The 21,719-nt window shown below is 40.7% G+C and overlaps 2 protein-coding genes across 2 annotated transcripts in view; one reads left to right on the top strand and one right to left on the bottom strand.

The window, feature by feature from the left end:
• The window catches only part of unc13a (unc-13 homolog A (C. elegans)), a 44,763-nt gene extending 37,284 nt beyond the window's left edge, over positions 1 to 7,479 (top strand). Inside the window, exons 41-43 of the mRNA XM_061033411.1 lie at positions 2,070 to 2,162; positions 3,375 to 3,534; positions 3,832 to 7,479. Of these exons, the coding sequence (XP_060889394.1) occupies positions 2,070 to 2,162; positions 3,375 to 3,534; positions 3,832 to 4,120 (542 nt within the window). The 3' untranslated portion in view covers positions 4,121 to 7,479. The remainder of the gene's footprint in view (positions 1 to 2,069; positions 2,163 to 3,374; positions 3,535 to 3,831) is intronic.
• si:dkey-110c1.10 (unconventional myosin-Va) lies at positions 6,851 to 21,522 on the bottom strand. The gene is made up of 35 exons (XM_061033381.1): positions 21,354 to 21,522; positions 20,537 to 20,647; positions 19,955 to 20,123; positions 19,220 to 19,364; positions 18,940 to 19,096; positions 18,684 to 18,827; positions 18,517 to 18,598; positions 18,304 to 18,411; positions 18,041 to 18,153; positions 17,686 to 17,954; positions 17,521 to 17,602; positions 16,599 to 16,739; positions 16,247 to 16,378; positions 16,038 to 16,121; positions 15,823 to 15,939; positions 15,635 to 15,732; positions 15,461 to 15,547; positions 14,611 to 14,931; positions 14,155 to 14,311; positions 13,824 to 14,063; positions 13,493 to 13,702; positions 13,233 to 13,326; positions 12,978 to 13,126; positions 12,665 to 12,880; positions 12,427 to 12,527; positions 12,186 to 12,300; positions 11,754 to 11,859; positions 11,142 to 11,279; positions 10,172 to 10,323; positions 9,780 to 9,869; positions 9,501 to 9,633; positions 9,125 to 9,422; positions 8,226 to 8,400; positions 8,057 to 8,137; positions 6,851 to 7,971 (listed from the first exon to the last, which is right to left on the bottom strand). Exons 1-35 carry the CDS (start codon positions 21,378 to 21,380, stop codon positions 7,810 to 7,812), a joined length of 5,004 nt encoding a protein of 1,667 aa, XP_060889364.1. The 5' UTR covers positions 21,381 to 21,522; the 3' UTR covers positions 6,851 to 7,809.
• Positions 21,523 to 21,719: the final 197 nt, after the last annotated feature.

Here is a 21,719-nt window from a genome sequence, read left to right as displayed (position 1 = left end):
ATAGTGGAGGTGTGTTTCTCAAGCCTTCCTGCAAGCTGCTAGATGTCCTTGACTGTAACAATGATGCAAATGACTTTCCTTCCATAGCAGATTTCAGTGCATATTTCTGCAGTCTTTCCAACCATTTCACCAGTGATGATTAAAAGATGAGGGGGTGACTAAACAAAGCTCAGGGGGATATCTTCTTATGTACACTGGTGCTGGTGATCAGTGATGACTGTCTTTCCTACATACTGCAGAGCTGTGAGCTGCATTATTTGAAAATGAAATAATCAAGGGTCATTTGTTAATATGCCTTAACCTCGGGTGACACTGAGTCAAAAAAAAAACACACACAGTACAAGTTTTGGATTTAATGTCTAATTTGCTGAAGATTTGCAATATGTTACAAAATGTGCACCTCTGATCGCAGTGTTTATTGGAGGAGAAAAGCCGGCAATTTCTTGGCAACATCTTGCTGCCTCCCAGCCGGCAAAGTTTCTTTCTCATCTTGTATGGACATCCTGCACAGAGGAGGCAAGGCCAGATGGATGACTGCTGCTCTCTTTGGTCCTGTTGGCAGCAAAAACAACTCTCCCATAATGCTCCCTGGAGAGATACAGGGCGCAGCACGCCAGGAACACTCTGCCGTCTAACTCCCACAGACACCTTGTTTAGTGGGCGGCTAGTTAAAAACACATACACACACACACACACACACACACACACACAGGCTGCTGGTCTCCACCACAAAGATACCCTTGACAGAGCGAAGACACTAATTAAAACATTGAAAATTAATGTCCATCTGTCACTGCATCCTTTTGGAGTTGTATGTGGATCTCAACCACTTGTTCACATGCAGCATAAAAACCACACTGACACACCAAGGAAGGGTTTGTCCTTCAGCCCCCTCCCAGACTAAAGAGTTTGAGCCTGAGTGAAGCCATCGCTGTCTTATTCACATTAAAACAGCCATACAGCTACAAGTAGAGGACCAGGAAGACCTGACCTGTGGTTCAGGGCCAGAGTTGAGTGTTACTGTATGAGGAGAAGAACAACTCTGACTGTGTTTGGTTTTCAGGGTTAAAATACAGAGAATCCTCTGACTTTGACCGCTGACCATTTTATATCCTTAATATATTGATAATATTGTAAGAAACTGTATGGTCTTCATTTTTTTTATACAGCAAGCTTCTTCACACAGTACAGCTGTATTAAGAGAACTGGGTATAAGTCGTACTATCCTTCATCGACAGATCTGAGAGGCTGAACTGCGTCTCTCTCCTTTCCCTTTCTCGTCCCTCCTCTAACCATAGTTGGGTAAAAGTCTTGACTAAGGAATGGATGTGTCCACCTGTCAAGATCCATCTGAGCATGTTTTGACCTGATCTCTGTCAGTGGATCTTTACTGTCAAATGACCTTCTCCAGCATCTCTCTTCTTCCTCTCTACCTCTAAATAAGCACCCTGCATCCTTATCGACACCTGCCTCTATGAGTGGGCTCAAATTACTGTCCTCTCTGGATTCAAATTGTTACCTATAAATGGATGAACCTATATAAAAGCTACTCAGCAAATGGCGAATGTCTTCCATAACCCTTTAATACAATATTATAGTTAGGGTTGTTTTACAGTTATTGGTTAGCTGTTATGAGAGGCTTTATGTGATCATCATATAATGTTTTATACTTCTCTGCATTACAGACAGTAGCAGTAATTCACATATTAAAACAATGATGCCCACTCATAGCAGCTTTGTCTGACTGTCCACTTCCAGGCCACAACATATGCATAGCAGATCACTGTGCCTTTAACCAAGTTCTCCTGTCACACTTCATAACTTCAATAGAACAAAATATTTTCCTCATCAATGTTCTCTGTAGGGTTATGACAAGTCAATTCCATTGTTGTATTCATTCAATGGAAATTGACTTGGTCTTATAACCTTTCAAAATGAGGAGGAGAATTTGGGGAAATAAAAGGCTCAGTGGTTTGTGTTAGTGTTTGGTCTGTATTAGGAGCACTAAGAGTGCGTTTTCTAAATCAAAGGTTCTAATATGCTCTCTCTCCCTCTCTCTGCTCTGTCAGGCTCTGGGGTGGACGATGCTGTTGGAGAGGTGTCTATTCATGTGGAGATTTTCACTCACCCCAACACTGGAGAGCACAAGGTCACAGTCAAAGGTAAAGGAAAAGCCTTTTTATTTCTGAAAATTGACCCATGGACCAGTAAGCATCAGAGATCATTTTGAGAAGGAGATATTAGTTCAACAGAGCAATCCCAACTAAAGGTCAGCTTAATTGCTTTTTTAAATATATCACACAACCTTAATCATTTTTACAGTATATGATTAGTTTCAGTTTCAGATTAGGAGACAGTCCTTAAAAGTGTAGTAGATGAAATCATGAAAGGTAAAGAGTTTCCATGACAACAGATCCATCTCTGTGAAAGAGGATCATACTTGAGCCATTGAGAAAATTGTGTGATGATGAGGTTCAAGTCTTCAAGAAAAAGTACTTTTGTGGGCCTCTAGTTGTAGAATCATCATCACTATGTTTAAAATACAAAAAGCAGAAACACTAGAATACATGTTTAATATTTGAACAAGGTGTGCTAACAAGTTATGCTGTTTTGAACGTGCAAAACAGTAAAACTATGACAAGGAAGGAAGTTCTTCAGTACTCTAAACAACAAGGGTCAGGTTTATTCAGCTGTAAGTATCCCAGCCTCTGGTTCAACAAAGCAAAGACTATTCAAATATATAGAGATACAATCTAATAATTCTGTAATGAGCCAAGAGTCTTTAAGAACAGCTCAAATCATATAACTCCAGCTTTTTAAAATGTTATTTGCATACAGAGAGAGCTGATGAATGTGCATTAACATATTCACTTATTGCTTTACCTCCATAAGGCTGCTTAAGAATAATAAATCCCTCCACTTTAACAACTATTTCAGATGAACTATCCAAGAAATAAGGTTTATTACAGAAGACGTAAGCAAAAGATTTAGAGATTTACACTTTTTTGTAAAAAAAAAAAAAAAAACATGTCAAAAGTCATAGGTGGACGTCAATACATAAAAACCATCTATCATATGCTCTGACTGTGTTATGACGTTGTTATAAAAGCCAGTGCCCTTCCTCTTTTCAGCAGCCAAATACAATTTATAAATACAAGACTAGTAATGAAATTAATCAAAATTTTCCTTTTTCTCCATCCCAAGAAATTATTGCTGACAGAGAGCACATATTTTCTTGTACTGAATTTTCCCTTCTCTCACGATTTTTCTCACTTTTCTCACATTTTCTCCACCGACTCTTTATCTGCCTCTCTCTCACCCACACCTTCCCACTCTCTTTCTCTCCGTGTCCTCTCACTCTCTGTTTCTCTCAGTGGTGGCTGCCAATGACCTGAGGTGGCAGACGCAGGGAATATTCCGGCCTTTTGTGGAGGTCTTTATCATCGGCCCTCACCTCAGTGACAAGAAGAGGAAGTACGCCACCAAGTCGAAGAACAACAGCTGGGCTCCCAAATATAATGAGACCTTCACTTTGTGAGTAATAAGGCTTATTATTTCTTGGACTTATTTTAACCTTTAAATTAAAAAAACATGAATACATATTACTTGTGTACAGTTGAGTATCATCAGCATAAAACTGTTAATTGGCAAGATGATATAAATGATATCTCCAATAGGTAGTTTTTATGCTTCTAAACTTTTGAACCAACTGCCTCTAACTATCGAAATGACAAGCTCCCTCTGCATTTTAAATGGAAATCAAAGACTGAGCTAATTTTAAAGCCTTAGTTCAAGTGTTTGTCATGGATCTTTTTCCCTTCTCCACGGCAGCGCCCTGAGCAGCGAGGTGGGTCCTGAGTGCTATGAGCTGCAGGTGTGTGTGAAGGATTACTGCTTTGCCCGTGAAGACCGCACAGTGGGCATGTCTGTCCTGCAGCTCAAGGACCTAGCCTCCAAAGGAAGCGCCGCCTGCTGGCTGCCACTGGGTAAACGCATCAACATGGACGAGACGGGCCTCACAGTCCTGCGGATCCTCTCCCAACGCAACAATGACGACGTGGCCAAGGAGTTTGTCAAGCTCAAATCAGACCAGCGCTCTGCAGAGGAGGGACGCAGCTAAGTGACACAAACAATTCAAATCAACCCGTCTGAAGCGCAAACCTTCTGCCATGGAGCTCCTCTGAGCCACTGCTAGCCACTGCCCTGATGATCCAGTGTTGTAAAAGCACAGATAAGACAACAGTAACACACATCCAGTGCTGTAAATACACTCATTTCAGTGGAAAGGGCAGAGTGCTAAAGAAGGCATCACTGATTTTATTTAAAAACAAATAGCACCCATTTCTTTATTGTTGCAGATATTATCAGCCATCCTTTTGATGCACAATACATATATTTTAACCATAGAGTGTATATCCACTTTCCTCTACTCAAAGAGGTCAGTAACGCCATACAACCCATGCATGTATTCACACAAGTACGCCCTGATTGAAAAGTTAGGGTGAGAGATATCTTGTAGCCTTTAACATTTACCTTTCTGTCTCACTATTTATTTCCATTTTGCTTTCGCCCTTCTTTCCACTCTGCGCTCCCTTCCCTGGCCTGCCCCCCCTGTTCAGAGAAAGGCACCACAAGTGCCAACAGATAATCACTGAAATATGCCAAGACCAGCCCCAAGCACAACAGGACCAACTGTCCAACAAATCTATTGACGACAACAAAATGGCTGCGAGGCCTAAAACATTCCATATATCACGAAATGGGAACAAAGCAATATTTAGTTACAATAAATTATTTATTTACTGCTTTCTTCCTCTAAATTATTTTATATTGAAATGATTCTATATATCATTATATATAAATTATAAAAGATACACAGGTATGTAGTTATATACAGGATTAGGCGATGGACGTGTGGTACTTGAAAGATTGTCTTTGTCTGTCTTTTGTCCGTCTACCCTGTAACAGAGCACACTGCCTGACACCCACAATGCCTTGTCTTGTCGAGCCTCGTACAGTTTGTCTGTCTCCTGTACAGAGACTGTATAGAGAGATGAATCTGATGAAAAACACGCCCTGGAGCACTGTGGTTCACCAGACTTTTTATGTGTGTATAGTTTGTGTTTATGTGTGAGTGTGTCTGTAAGATGTTCTAATGTTGACCTCATGTAGCCGCCCGTGTTGCCTGTTACCTGCAAATGTAATCACAGGAAGCCATCACAAGCAGAGCGCGTCACATAGAGGGGGTAGTTCCCACTCAGATTCGATTTTTTTTTTGTATTTTCCAAGTGTCTTTCACTTTGGGGAGGGGGATTCTTTTAACTTGTGATGTTTATTTTGGTCTTCTTTTTCTAACTAAAACATTCCAATGCTACACAGTTTGAAAATATATGAAGAGAAGAAAAACAATTACTGCCAACCTTCTCCTCTAAAAAAATGTAGATAATTAACAAATCTGTATCAGAGGAGATGAAAAAAAAAACACAACCTGCGTCCACAGGAGATGACTGATCACTAATGATCTACCACACATGATCTTTAATGAGCCACTGCAGGTGCTGAAACCCTGCTCTCTCTCACTGAGCAGTCAGACCTCTGCTAAAGGGCTGCAGATCCAGACCACAACAGGTCTGGATCTGACATTTCAAAGAGGGCCTGCAGTTTAGTCAAGATGTAGTGATTTAGAAGCACAGGGTCTTTAAAGCATCCCAAATAAAGTTGACACTCTGATTTTTTATTTTATTCTTTAGTATGACATGACAGGTGTTACACAACAAGGCTTCATCCTAGAGTAAGATGTAGTCACTACATTGTAATAAAAAAAAGCTCAGTTTGACTTTCCAGCATGTCTTTCAATTCAACTTTTTTTTTACACCTTTCTTTGAAACAAATATTAATTTATTGCTTTGTTTGTCTTCTGCGAAGAAAAAAAACTCCATGATGTCAAAGATCACAGACTTTAAACATTAATGAGACTCCAGATAAAAAAAAAATATATCAGGGTATTTTTTCTTCTATTCCTGCCTCTGTTTTAAGTCTTCACTGATAAGGACCTTCACCCTTAAAGCACTTGATCAACTTTTAACTGAACAGGCCCCCTCTATTGAACAAGGTGTAACTGAACTCTATGCATCTAATCTAAAAAATAAAAAAAAATCTATGTAGATGAGTCATTTTTGAAGCAGTCTCATAATGTTTACATTGTGAATTCTTCTTCTTATATCAGCACAAGTCTTTGTCTGATATTTTGTAAATGCTGTCTCTATTTTAATGGGCAAAATATAACAGATGTTGTTGAGACTGAAGTTTGTTTGTACAGCTTTTCAGTGCGGAGGAGCATAACGTGGAGGGTAGTGATCGATTGTTGATGTTTTGGGCGTTGTAAATAGCTCGGATGTAACAAACATGTCAGACTATCTGAAGTGAAGTTTGCTGCTCTTTTGTAGACTTGAATTTTGCTCTGGGTGATTGGGCAGTTAGGGATTGTGTGTGTGTGCGTGCATGCGTGCGTGCGTGTGTGTGTGTGTGTGTGCCCACTGTGGATATGTAGCTATTATTGGAAGAGATATGAAGGCCATGTACACACTAGAGATGAATAACAAGCAATTTGCACTCAGATTTGCAATCTCATTATTTAACAGGCTTGATTAAAAGCCCAATAAATACAGGCTTTGCTTCTGATTTCAACACTGGCATTATATACCTTCTTAAAGACTATACAAAGGAAAAGTACCACTTTAAAAGAGCTAAATTTAACATGTCACTCTATTGTGTGTACAAGGTCTTTTATTCAAGGGGACATCTGTACAGTCTTTTAACACTTTCAAATAACAGGTACACAACTGTCACATAGCTGGAAATGCCAAGAAAAAGATCTTTCTTTATTGCTGTTGACAATGATACTTTAGTGGAGGGATTTCCTCCTCCTTCAGAGGCTCAGTTTGCGTGTTGGTTGTGTTAGACAGGCATGTTGAATGCACACAGGAGTTAAGAATGAGGATAAATGTAGAAGCACAATGAAAAGCACACAGACACGAAGCGGACAGACATGCATGATCCATTCTGTCTAGCTGACCAGGTCTGACACAGACACGCCTGCACAGCGACACCCGTTCTGTTCTCCAGAAAAGGTGCATGAGAGGAGCAATTAAAAAAAAAAGAAAAAAAGAGAAGAAAAAAATGTATTGTGCCAGCACGCATAATTATTTGATGTGAACTGCCAATTGTTGTCTCCTTTTATTTTGATATTACATTATTGTTTTCTATTTTTCAAATGTTTGTGAATATATAAATATGTATGACTTATGATGTGTAGTGGTACAAAGTACTCGCATGAGAATTTTTTTATACAGGAGATGTTTCTAATTTTTGAGTTTTTTTTTTATTCTGGTTGTTCTTATTGGAGGTCGAGGTTACTGGGACTGCAGTCTCATTGTGTTTCTGCTTCCAATAAAATATGTTTAAAAAAAACAAAAACAAGCCTAAGGTGTTTTCTTGTTTGTCAAACTGCATTCAGGTATAGCTGCTATTGTGCCATCCCTAACTTAAATGTATTTGAATATGTACTTCCTTTTATTTTAAAGAAAAAACTTCAAAGGTTAAAATTTTCAGTATATCTTCACAAATATTTAAATTAAAAAATTATTTGAAAAAAAAAAAAAAAAACTTGACAACAAACGTTACTCATAAGGACTGAAGGAAGTGATATCAGAGAGATAAGGATTAATTAAATCTGGAGTTATTTATAATATAAAATGTAATATATTTTCTCCATAGAGACCCAGCTTAATAGGCTGGACATGCTGTTCTTCAGGCTCTGCGTAGAAAAGATATCTTGAGGGAGTCTGGGATGACTAACTGCTCAGAATGGAGGGCGGGGGGAGGCGAGTAGGGAAATGTGACAGGAAACACTCGCCTAACATCCATCAGGAGCTGTGGCGGCTGACCGTCAGAGCGGTCTTTAAGGAGGCCCTGTAAGAGCAAAGAAAAGAGACTTTAACATAAGACTGATCTGTAAACTAATAAACACATAAACCCAGTGAGCTGTGGACAATACCTGGACAGTGCGGATGAAATTAAGTGTGACTCTTTCATCAAGGTCACTGTGGGGGGTGTAGAGGGTCAGAATCTTCACAATCTGTGGAGGAATCAGCAGCCAGTTAAATACAATTTAAATACAATTTAAATACTCTTCACAAAAATGATTAAGATAGGTAGAGAGCCACCTTCTGGCTGGATAGAGCAGTACAGGTCTGTACAATGGCCTTTGCATCCACCTCGGTCTTTTTCCCGGCCTGCAACAGCTGAACGGCCTGGATGAGGGGCTCCAGTGTGGCAACAGCACCCCCTGCCTGCAGACCCCGGCTCCGTAGCCATTCCTCCAGCAGGCTCACATTGTAGCTTAGTGACAAGAGAGGACCATAAAAATGATCTGTTTATATATACATGTTGAAATAAAAGAGGTGAACACATTAATATAAACACAGGTCGAGTCTATCAGAACAAATTAATCAGATTTGTAATAAAATCAAAAATTAAACTGACACAATGATAACTGATCAAAGGAGAAGGGGTAGGATAAAATAAGTTTATACTGCTTCCCACTCCTTTTCGGACATGTAAATTGAAGTAACTAGTGTTTGAAAGCTTCTTTAGTATACTGTCTTTCATTGTTTGCACATTTCCTTTTCTTCTTCTCTTATTTACATGTTGGAAATAAAACTTCAATCAACCAAAACATGACTCTATATGTAAGAATAATCAATGATGATACGTCTTCAAGTTTCATTTATGGCCATGTAAAGGCTTCAGTTGAAGAGGTGCTGTAACAATCTGACGTCAGGTTGTGCATCTTATATTTGAGCCTTTTAGAGATTTGATCACATAACAATTCACTGCATTGACATAAAACGGAAATACTACATCTTACTGGTATGAACAACTTCAATCAAACACAAATGATTAAATTAAATTAAATCAAAATGAATTGAATCTAAAATATAAAAGGTAAATTAATTAAATCAAAATAAGCTGCAACTCAAACTGGGATCCTTCTACGTGCTATAGAAAATGTAGGATCTATAATTTATATAGAGCATTACATATATTTTTGTTTCATATATACCGAATTTGCATGCCACGACTCCAGCAACACATGTCCTTCCTGAGTAGCAGGCTGTTGAGTGCCGAGGCTGAGATGAAGTAGGTGAGCTGGTGAAAGGCCTGCTCTATCTGAGTCAGGGGCAGAGCCTGATGGGTCAGAGCTGTGTGAAGGGCACCCAGCTCCCGCAGCACCGACGCCATAGTTGGAACATCGCCTCCTACAGGCCTCGGGTCTGATCCTGCTCGCTTTCTGGACGTCACCAACTTTACAGCTGAGGCCGACAAACCGGGGATGGTCTCGCTCTCCAACATAGCAGGGACTGAGGGAGAGAGGCAGAAAGAAGCTAGATATGGAGAGCAGTGGAGGGGAGAACATTCATATCATTTAGCAGTGGTACCTATGATGTTCTGTAGACGTTTCTCAGTGATGGAGAGGAGCTGTTGATATGCCTGGATGCAGAGGTCACTCAGAGCGCGGATCAAGTCAGAAAGATCCATACTCAATGGAACCAGATCATCTGAGTCGAGGGTCTGACAAGTAATCAAGCCAGTCAGTCATTAATAAAGTGACAACAACTACTACAACTATGAATATACAGCTCTAAGATTGTTGTTTTTCACAATGCTTTAAGTCACAAATATGATCTCAGTCAATAAAATGAAAATAAAAATCATACCTGTTTTGGGGAGTGCTGGGTCAACAGGTCATGCAACAGACAAGCGTTTTTCAACCACAAAGCTGACATGTCAACATCATTACTATGTTTCTGCAGGGAAAGATATGATATCAAATGTCAGACCTCGTATATGAAATTATATTTCAAATATATTTGAAAAAAATACTGCTGTTTGTTTTAATGATGTAAAAAATATATGGGCTTTGTTGTCATTTAGTTGGTTCCTTAGGGGCGGGACACACAAAAAGGACAAGACAATCACATGAAAGTGTTTCAAAGTCAAATGTTTATGACTCTCTGTAAGTGGCACCCTAACTGACATGAGGTGTGCTACCTTAACGCATTCAACCTCGGCCATATGGTGCAGTGCTGAGATTGAGAACTCAGGTTACCTTCAGAGCTGCCTTCATAGCAGTGACAGCAGCGCTGCACAGCGAGCGAGCCTGAGTCTGGTCTCCACTGCAGCCGGCATGACGAACACACAGGAAGAGCACTCTGGCAGGAAGGCCAGGAGGCAGAGACAGGGCGCTGTCAACACGGATGTCTGGACAACAGCGAGAGAGAACAGCAGTGGCAGAATGAACACGGCCATGTTCGTCAGCTTTAAGAGGTAGGTGCAGTAAAAGTTCATTCGTGTGAGTCGTACTTTTAGAGACAAGGTTACAAAACTGTGAGACCACATTAGTAGTCCAGTGAACACTGTTCAGAGTGAGCAAGGGACAACACAGACCTTATGATCAAGTCCCCCCCATTTATAAACAGATACTCACACCTAAAATACATTTATTTTAATTAATCCACAACACTGGCATTTGACAAAACTTTCTTTTAAAAGAGAACACCTTTAGCTTAAGGCATGTTAAATCCTTTTTTACACTTTTTTTATTTTATAAACCAGAAATTATAAGCAACTTAATTGATAATAACTAAATATTAGTTGGAGACCTGGAGAAGTTTCACATATATTTATACATAGATTTTGCATCATAAATACTTAAATTTGGTGAACTACTGTTACATTTCTTATTATGCTACCTAACAGCAAAACAAAGTTTAACTAATAACAAAAATAATAATAAAAGACCAATTATTATATTGTATTCTAAGTATGAATTCCTATTTTCTATACTACATTCTGATAGTTAGTTCTTAACTGTCAGGAAATACAAAGGAAAGCATACATTCAATACATAGAGTGCTAAAAATTACATTCTGTTCAATTCTGTCAAGAGTTGATTCTACTGATAAAACGTATATACATATATATATATATATATATATATATATATATATTCAAATACCCCAGGGATAAATAAAGATTCACATGAAGGTGAGTACACAGTGGACTGGTATCTGTCTCACCTGTGATAAGGTGTTTGATGAGCTTGTTTTCATCTTTCTTTCTACACTCCAACAAACCAGTGACTGATGCTGGCTTTGGTCGAGATGGAGATGGAGAGGGAGAGGGAGAGGCTTCCAAAGTTAAAGACGACGGGAGAACTAGGAACAGAAAACATCATGACACAAATACACGAGAAAGAAAAAAACGTAAGTATGGAAGATATATTAACTGGAATGTTGATGCGCTAAATCTTCCTCACCATGTTCAAACATAAACCTGGTGAGTGATAAAAGATAAGGGAGTTGTGTGTTTTTAATACTAACTATCAAAAGGAAGATGTTTCTGTAATCTTAAGTGTTTTGTTTTTTCCAATTAATTTTCCTTCTAGGAGCAATATACATTTCTGATCCATATAACGCTACACAGTGATGTAGAGTGAGACAGTCATATTTCATCAATGCCATCTCTTAAATGATCAAGAAAAGCAGTGAGCACAGCCAAACACTTTCTTCAAAAAGTTCTTGGCAAAACATCAAATTTCCAAATAAAGAGTGAGAAGACTTTCAAATGACAGCCTCACATGGAGGAAGGTTCTGTTTGGTCATTTAATATGTTGTCTTGAGTGATCGTACCTTGTGCCAGGAGCCTTGTGAGTGAGGTTGTGTTTTTCAGCTCCTTCAACTCTCTCCTCAACCTGACACACTCTTGTTCTCTGGCCTCAAGTAGTTCCTGCACATCCTTCAGACACAAAGACACTTACATGCTGGATTTCTGGCTTATAGATGATGCACACAACAATACTGACTCATTGTAGAAAGGCTCCATCTTATAAGTTTTTAATTCACAGAAGCCTTAGTCGAGCTGTTTTTTTTATTTTATGACTGTAGGTAGTATGTTTAAGACAAGTGCTGAATGAGGAAGTAAGTGGTAGGATGAGAGTAATGAAGTATATTTAGGGCAAGGGGGAAAAGGCCATTCTGACTCATCTAGAATCATTTGATTATAACATACTTTTTCAACAGTTTCCTTCCAGCACCCAAGATATGTACAGTATTTAGAAGTACCTGTCTTGCTGCAGTGGAGGAAGAACCAGAGATCGCCTGACCGAGCTGGAACCTCAGAGCCTCCAGATCCCCCTCCCACTGACTGTACTGACCACGCAGCTGGCTCTCCAGAAACCTAATACAGACGAGGGGACAGACGAGACAAGGACACCAAGTGCATCCATCAAGCAGAATTGTAAGCAAAACTGTGAAGATGAAGCAGACTGACATTCTAAAAGGAATATATCATTGACAGACTGACTTGTTGGCCACTCGTACTGCATCGTAAGCATGAGCCAGGTCCTCCGCCTTCATCTTCACTGCTGGGTCTTTGGCTACATCCATCCTCTCCATCAGCTGGTCCTGTCCATGCAAAACAGGAACACAGTGTGACATTTTCTTATCCTATCAACTAGATCATGCTGGAAGTTGGAAGAGTGCCCAAAACATAATTAACAAACAAAAGAAAGTGTGGACTACTTTTCAAAAAATTCTCTCACCATTGGCGTTTCAGAGCTCCACATTGACAATTTCCTATCCAAGGAGGGAGACGTCACGCTGACCCTGCGGACCGTCTCTGGAGAAGAGAAAGCAGATGGGAAGGGTGACAGGGAGAGTGGGGTGAGAGACTGGGGGGAAAGCGGGATGGGGGAGGGAGAGAGAGGCTCCAGGCTAAGACTTTGGGTGGAGTCTGTCCTTCTGTGGCCTTTGGTACGCTGTGGAGAAAAGACAAAAAAACACACTCTCATCTACCGAGATGGTCTAAGTGAAACTTAAGTGGAAGTATAAGAGTGTGTGAGTGTGTCTATGAACCTCAGTGAGCAGACTCATTTCCCTGAGGTTGTCATATCTCTGCTCCAGTCGGGTGAAATCTCTAAGGAGACCTTGATACTTTCTCCTCTCCTCATCCAGCTCTGCCCTCAGAGCAGCACTTGCCTTAGCCATGGTCTCCTGTGCACACTCTGCACCCATGTAAGAAAAAGAAAGAATACAGAGAGGAAGAGAAGATTGCAAATGTAGTTGTGAATTGCAAAATGCACGATGCCATTACTGTAGGTGAGAATCTACCTTCTTGTGCTTTTCCTTGTTCAAGCAAGCGAGCTGAGAGATCCTCTCTCTCTTTGTAGAAACTGTCTTTTTCTTTCTGCAGCACTTGCAGCTCCTTAAAACACAAGACAGAAGTAATTTGAGCAATAAAAGTCCTGAAAATCCAAATGAAAAACTTTTTATTTATTATACAACTAGTATTCCTTTCTCCTGAGAACAACACCATCAGCAACATAGTTTGATAGGCTACATCATGTTATTCTGTGGGATGAAAGACCTACTTGTCTGAGCTGAAGGATCTCCTGAGCAGCCTTCTCCTCTGCTCTCCTCCTTTCCCCCAGCTCCTTCTCGCTGATAACGGGGCTGGGCTGCACCTTTTCCTGCCTCTGGCTCTCCAGCTTCTGTATTGTGACCCTCAAAGCCTCCAGCTCATGACCGCTGGCCTCTCGCTCTGTGTGCAGCGTCTCTCTCAAAGCTGCACTCTCCCTTGCCTGGACACAAGCAAACAAAACTTTATCATTAGAAAAGAACATTTAAAAAAAATAACATCATCATCATCAAAATATATTTTACATCCTGGAAGGATCAAAGGATCCGACCCTCCTCACCCACCTCATGGTCTGCTTTCAGTTGCAGCTGCATCAGTTTGACCTCCATGCCTTTATTGAGCTCTCTGTATCTCTCCACTGAGCGGGCCTCTGTCTTAAGCTTCAGCAGTTCTCTCCGGGCCGCTCGGCGTCGCACACAGCACTGCGTGAACAAAACTGCTGCATGTATTCGCCTGTACGCCCTCCTCGCAAGCCAGCCACGCACTCTCGCCTGGAGCAAAACGGTGGCCCTCTCCACCAGCAGCTAAGTAATTGGAACATGGACAAAAGAATGTTTTAAAAGGACAAGAAGAGTTTGCTCAACCGTGCGGTTAAGTCTGGAATTAGATGCTGACCTGTCTAAATGTGCGCCGAGTCAGCGTGCCCCTGGTGAAGGCCTGGATGGTGATGGTGGCCTGTCGGATCATGAGGAACAACTGTCTGACCACGACCATGCGGTAAGTCTTCTGGATGACTAAAGCAGCCTTGCTGTAGCGCAGAGTCAGGGCCAGTCTGCAGAAATTGAATGGTACATTTTCTCTGTAAATTGTAAGTTTTGGAATATCCCACCCCACTTTTTTTCTTTCCACGAAATTAATGTGCAATGAATATGCAGTTTTGCTCAAAAATATAAAATCATGTATACAATTTTTTTTTAATTATTTTTCATTTATGAAGGTGAATTTGAATCCTTTTAATCCTAGTTTCCTGCTATAACTTAACATCTGGAAGATGACAAAACATTATATTAGCCCATCACAAAAACAACAACAAATACAGTATTAATATGTAAAAATAGATTGTCTTCTCACTGTCTGGCCAGGGCTCCTCTGCAGTATCTCTGTATAGTGACAGTTGCCCAGCAGGTCCTGATGTATTGAATCTTTGCCAGCCATCCTCTGACCCGGCTCTGGATGATCACAGCAGCAAGACGCAGCCTCTCAGCTCTCAGCCTCTCGAGCAGAGCCACCTGTCCGGCCCGGAAAAACACTTTCGTTTTTCCAAAGCAGTATTGGTCATTGTCTGGGATGAGCTCAGGTAGAGCCTGTCTGCACGCGGCTTGGGCTTGATCCGGGCTCTGAGGACCTGGGAGAAGGAGACGGTACCTACTGAAGAACTCCTCATAAGTCCACCTGAGAAAAAAAAAAAACATTGGAACCAAAATCTTAGAGAAATCAGCTTGTCCTGTCCTGTCCTTTTCTATTTCTATTGATTCCACGTTGTTGCATGTAATCCAATTTTGACATCTAAGTGATGACAGGAGATTTTATGCATTAGTGTGGGCGTAAAAAAAAAATCTACATTACTCCTTTCCCAACATCCACGTTTGTTAATTTTCCTCCTTTATAGGATCATGGTCTGACTTTCAAAAACTGGATACTTAAAAACCTGTTTACAAAGTAGATGAATAGAGACCACAAACATTTTGGTGGATTCACTTCTCTTTAATCCATACCATATTGTTACAAACTGAAATGTCATTTTGTTATATATTAAATAGTTAGATACAGTTACAAAAACACGGGTTTATTCCTTTAAGATTTGGATGGAAAGGTCTACCTAGTTCATGTGTCCTTTTACTGAAATCTGACTTTAGCCACATGACATGTTCTCTTGTTGGCCGTATGAAGACTTTGCAGAAATTAAAAATAATAAAAGCACCTGGATGGATAACCTGCAGCACTGATGCGAATTGTCTCCAGCACCCCACAGGCTCTCAGCTGCTGGACCGTCCTCCTTGGGTCAAACCTAATAAAGCAAGACTGTTATATTGCTTGGTGCAAACAATAACAACAAAAAACACTAAATCAAATGTTAAAACATGACCATACATACATAAAAGGTTCCTTGAGGTCGTTGGGTTTAATACAGCGGACGTAGTGAGGAGTGGTGTTGTTCAGAGTCTCCATTAACATCTGAAGGGACTGACGGAACTGACAGGCACCAACACAAAGCAAAGTGAGACAAAACACAGACTCTCTGCTCAATGAAGAAAACAAGTGACGCAGTAAAAACCAGCTCACCTGGAAGCCCACTGTGAGTTTGTGCTCCCTCGTGGCTCTTTTTCCTGAGCGAACACTTCCATTAGCCACAGACGGCATGTTTCCCTGCTGCTGGAACAACTCAGCCACCAGCTCCGACTGACGCACACACATGGAAACACACATGCAAGTGAGTTAACCTTCTGTCACATAGAAATGGAAAGATTCAATACTTTTAACAAGTTACACATGCCTACCTGACTTGCTTTGAGAATGTTAATGAGCTCCTCAAACACTGTGTCTCGGTTCTTGTCCAAAAAGCCATCACACTCGTATTGCACCTGTTGAAGAATGAAAAAAGGGTAAATATTAAGACTCTAAAGTGTTGAATTCTGTTAGCAGAAACACTCACACTTCAGATGTTGAGTACAGAAAACTTGTACTACAGTTTATCTTGTGGACTTACAGTGTCAGCAAAGTGCAGAACAATGAAGGCGCTGTTGGACATGCGAGGTTTTCTGAAGTGAGGGTGGGGCTTGCTGGTCAGGTGTTGATCATACAGCTTCCTCACCCAGCTCTCATCTGAACCTTTGGGCATCTAAACATAAACACAGATAATGATGCAAGAGGAAGTTTAAACTGTGAGAAAATAACTGATCGAGTGCCCACAACAGCTGATTTAACATGAACATGAGAAGCTAAAAGCAGTATATGTGTTTGCCTGAGAGAAAGACAAGGAGATATATCAACAGACAGAGGGGGAAAAACAAATAATAATCAAACAGAATAATAGGGTGGGAGGGGACAAAATGACCAACCCTGCACTCCTCATCTAACAGATCAAACAGGCCCAGTTGTCCCTCTATGAGGTTGATGCACTGCTGATTGTCACTGAACTCAATCCTGCTCCACGCCAGCTCCTCACGGACATACTCCTCCTGCTCCAAGTGGAAGACATGCTGCAAGAAAACCCAAAAGTAGAAACGTTAAACGTAAAGACCGATTCAAAATGAAGACGATCACATGACTTGAAGCAGAAGGCTCAAAGAAGGCATACAGATGTGCTCTCTGTATTCTGAGGTTTAAAACCTGCATGAAAAGATGCTAGTTTTCCTCATATTAGAGAGACATGGAAGCGCTTTATATGTGTTTATTGGTGGTAGGTTTTGACTGGGGCATTCTGTCATGGGAATAGATGAATCATTTCATGCAGAGCACAAGACCCGCCCCAAGTAATAACAGTTCTAACAGTCGCTTATCAAAACGATAGTTATGGGGACTTTTCTCCAGTGTCCAGAGTAGAATTATACGTGTCATTTGGTTCATTTGGTGTGAGTCCTTGATGATTTACTACATCTGCTGATGATGACTCTTCCTATCCTGCAAACCAAGTTCTGCTTGACATCTTAACAGAGACAGTTGCATAGTGTCCTTTACCATTTACCTAAAAGAACATAACCATACTGTAAAACTGCTTGATTTAAAATGCAAATTAACATGCCAAACAGGAAATTAGATGGACTAAAAGACATCAAAAAAAGAGAGAAACTAATTATGTTGCTTTATTATTTATATTGACCTTAAATTGAACTTATTTGGAACTTGGTGATGATACCCTGGAAGGCAAAAAGGACTGATTTCTTGAGTTTAATAAAAACTTGGCAACTGGTTTGTGCAAAAACAATGAGAGAACAATGAGTGTAGACACAAACTAGAGAGTCTACTTTTCACATGACTTACCCTGTTGAATTGCTGTTGCAGCTTTTCATTTGCATAATTTATACAAAACTGCTCAAAACTGTTCCGGTCAAAAGTCTCAAACCTAAACAGAGAGAAGACCTGTCAGTCACACTTCAGATCATCAGATGATTCTTCCAATGTGAATTAGCAGAGCTCATCACTCACCCATAGATGTCCAGCACCCCTATGAAGGACTTGGTCTTTCCCCTCTGGGTGCGTAGAGCAGAGTTGAGCCTCTGGACAGTCCATGTAAACAGCTGGCCATAGATGTGTTTGGCCAGTGCGTCTCTGGCCTCCAGAGCCTGCTGACCGGTCATGGGTTTGACCAGCATCTCCCCCCCTACAGCCAGTCTGCGGTGACACAGCCAGTGGGCCATCTGAGGTCCCTCCACTCCCAACAGCTTGGAGAAGACAGCCAGAGAGCGGTCGTCTGCCTAAAGAAAAAAAGGATGCGTGTATACCAGCAACGGATAGACAAAAAAAAAACATTTGAAATGACAAAGAATACGTGTTTAGTCACATCAATGTAACTCCGCTCAGCACTTCTCCCACTGGCTTGGACGTTGACATTTCCCAGGTGAAGAACAGCTGACAGGATCCTGAAAAGTTCCATCTGTTGGTCAGGCTGCACACCTGCAATTTTTACAAACAGACCCCAGTGTTTTTTGACTTATCGCCATAGGCATGGACATCATTCATTGAAACAAAAAATCCTCCCTCTGCATCAAACATCAGAGATTTTGCATTGAATGCCTGTGTGTATTTCCGAATGTAATACTGTACCCAGAATGGTGAAAGCATTTCTGGTGCGCTCCAGGTCGGACAAATCATCAGTCCCAGGGATCTGCAGCTCTCCTCCCTGACTGGTGTAACGAAAACGCTCCGGCCCATCTGACAAAATAAAAACAACCAAGTCAGTCTGAATGCAACATGGACTTCATGAGAATCAATGTTTTAAAGACCAAGTAAACTGAAAAGTGTGATAATAAGCCTCACCTAGTTTAAGGGATCTCATTTCAGGCAGCTCTCTGGAGGCACACAGCTGGTAAAATATGTGGTAGTTCCTCTCTGCAGAGGCCTGACATGCACAAAAAAACATCACAGAAAAATCCACTGATTGAATATTGTTTTATGCCAAAATGCATACAATCTCTCTGACTTACTTGGAAAACAACCCTGGACTTCTCCAGAAGATAGGTCCTCATGTTTGCAGCAATAATGTCCCCTTTTCTGGCGAAGCCAATCTCAATGTATTTTCCAAAGCGACTGCTGTTGTCATTTCGAGTGGTTTTAGCATTCCCTATAGACTGTAAAAAAAAACAGTATTATAAAAATGATTTTGCTTTTAATAAAAACACATAAAAACTGATCAGAAAATCTATATTCCTTACAAAACAAATCTGTTCAATTATCTATCACCTCCATTATTGGGTTTGAGGCCAGAACCCTCTCCTCCACACTCGTCTGCTGTGATGCTCCTCCAACCACGGCAAAGTATCTCATGGTGAATTTGGCTGAGACTGTTTTCCCAGAGCCAGACTCTCCACTGATGATGATAGACTGGTTTTTCTCCTCCCTATACACACAGATAACATTGGTTTATAATCCAGTATACATAACATTAAACAAAGCATTAGAAAGAACAGCAAATGAAACGCAAAAGAGAAGCTGTTGGACAGTATACAGTTTAAGTACTGACCGGGTCATGGTGCGATATGCTTCCTCAGCCACAGAAAAGATGTGAGGTTCCATGTCACCCATGTCCTGACCACTGTAAGCATCGATCACCTCCTCTCCATATATGGAGAGCTGGTCATAGGGATTTATAGCCACTAACACAATCCCTGTAGAGGAAGGGAGAGGAAGGGACATCAGCAGGAAGTGTCGACATTGTTAGCACCTCCAGAAATAAATACTTTTTCAATGGCTAACTACAATCTGCCTGTTTATAAAATGTACCCAAAATATATTTTTGCTAATGTTTTGAATAATACAAGTAGTTTTAGTTGGTCATACTGCAGTAAGCAGTTAGAGGTCAGAACATGTCAATTGATATTACAGGGAGTAAAAGCAATAAAAAATAACACATTTTCAGAGATTGAAGACTAAGAGCTAGCAGTTCAGCAATTTGACAAAATGACAAAGTCAATTTGAGGAAAGCCATCTTTAACCAGAATGGCGTCATCTTAAGAACACAAAATATGAAATAACAACTTAAGTAAGGGGAAGTTGCCTCTCTTGCTCAACCTTTGCCCTGTCATAATAAAGTTGAAATGATGAGCTGTAATCATGCAGACTGACGCTGCCTGTTTCTGGCTATTTGCCAGCACAAACCTTAACAACTGTCAGTAACTGTTGTTGTCTCACATTCAGGTGGCCGTCGTTTCTGTCATAAACTGTATAGCTAGTTTGCTTTTGTTTGTTCAGTGCTCACCACAGTACGTGTAGATGCTGCTGTAGTCCAGGAATCGAACCCGCAGGTTGTGCAGGACAGCAGGTTCATGAAGGAAGCTGAGAGCTGTGAGATCATTTTCCCCCTCCAGGATGGCCGGGTTCCCCAGAGGCGGAAGATCTGAGATGGACCCCACTGGGTACTGGACCTCCTACCAACAGAGAAAGAGGAAAGGAGTTATTGTGGTGTGCAATGTATTATGGTCTCCACTATCATGGCAGTAGCACAGTCCGTAGGAAATAGGGTCTCCAATTCAAGTCCTATTATTGAGCAAATATGGAATTGGAACTGGTGGCTGGAGAGGAGCTGGTTTACTTCCTGAGCACTGCCGAGGTGCCCTTGAGGAACTCACTGAACGCCCTATTTCTCAAGGGCAACCCGTTCCTGTGCAGCCCACTCACTCTTACATCTCTCCATAAAATGTATTTCTGTGGGACCTGTCTGTTCGTGTGTTATTTCACATTAACAAACTGCAAAGTTGAAGTTCCCCTTAGCCTTAGGCATTAATAACATATATAACATTGAAATGAAATAAAAGATTTTAAAAAATCTGCAATGTCCCACCTGTCCATCAGAGAGCTGCAGCTGTAGATGTTTCTCTCCAGGACTGTAGTCCTGCAGGAGCAGGGCTGACACCCAGACTGCATCTGGTTCAGGAATCCAGACACTGGATCCCTAACAAAAGAAATAGATCATTTGAGGTATATGTGAAACTGTAACAAACATCATATTGATTAATAGATCTACAGATATACATGAACACACTCTGCATGGACTGAATGCATTTGCAGCACAGGAAAGAAGAGATGTTCATTTTCGTTTCTGACACAGTTCAAGAACATAAAAACACATCCTGGCCTCACCCAAGAAAGACGTTTTTCAGTCATCAGCATAAAAGCCTCTTAAACTGTGTTAAAAATTAACACTGGTCATCCTCTTCTGGATTAGTCATTTTGAGCTTGAACGAAACTAATTCCTTTATGAATGTGTCAATTTTACAAATGCATTCTATCCACACTCTACCGAAGCTTTAATTGGACTGAAATAAGGATTAAAATCACACATGTACTTTCTGCAGGTTGTTTCATAGCAAACCTCCTATCCTCTGTTTGGATCAAGATCACACAAAAATGAGGACATGTAATCTTCAGGGCACTACGAGTTATTGTGAAAACTCACATAACTCTAAAAGGATGACAAATACATACAACACCGGTCGTTTAATCAGAATATTGTTTACCTCTTTTCTAATGTCTTACATTGAGGTAATTACAGTTATTTTAAGGATAACTAGTACAGCAGGTCTTAAACCCTTTATGTACATCCATACGGTACATCTGAGAGTAATCAATGGCACATCACTTAAAATAAATAATCTTACCTTGCTGTATAGCTCCAGTGAAGCCATCTATTTCGACTATTTTAAAGTATGCAGAGGAACATCATTGAAGAAAAACAATGGGAGGTAATATCTACATGTCACTGTGTAGGAACAGCCTGTCCTCCACTTTCATAGAAGAGCCACTTTGTGTCCTCTGGTGACAGTCCTTTGTACTTTGTCCGGGCTCTCACAGGAGCAAGATGACTTTCAAGTTAACTGTTAATCTGAGGGAGGATGCAGCAGTTGGCTGGACGTGTCGCTCCTTGAAAATGTGCAGTTTGAATCACGGCTTTCAGGGAGAGGGGTCTACTACTTCTTGGTGGGAGTGTGGAAGAAGAGGTTCCGAACATAATTGTGTATGTGAAT

The sequence above is a fragment of the Labrus mixtus genome, chromosome 3 (genome assembly GCF_963584025.1).
Source record: "Labrus mixtus chromosome 3, fLabMix1.1, whole genome shotgun sequence".
Classification (NCBI taxonomy): Eukaryota; Metazoa; Chordata; class Actinopteri; order Labriformes; family Labridae; genus Labrus; species Labrus mixtus.
Note: the sequence above shows the minus strand (reverse complement) of the source record. Positions and strands in the feature narration are given on the sequence as shown.

Coding starts and splice junctions, on each gene's coding strand:
- si:dkey-110c1.10 (XM_061033381.1), bottom strand. CDS start 21,380: ATGGCTTCACTGGAGCTATACAGCAAG. Junction 19,097..19,219: donor GCATATCGCACCATGACCCG/GTCAGTACTTAA, acceptor CTGTGTGTATAG/GGAGGAGAAAAACCAGTCTA. Junction 13,127..13,232: donor ACAAGGAAAAGCACAAGAAG/GTAGATTCTCAC, acceptor ACATGGGTGCAG/AGTGTGCACAGGAGACCATG.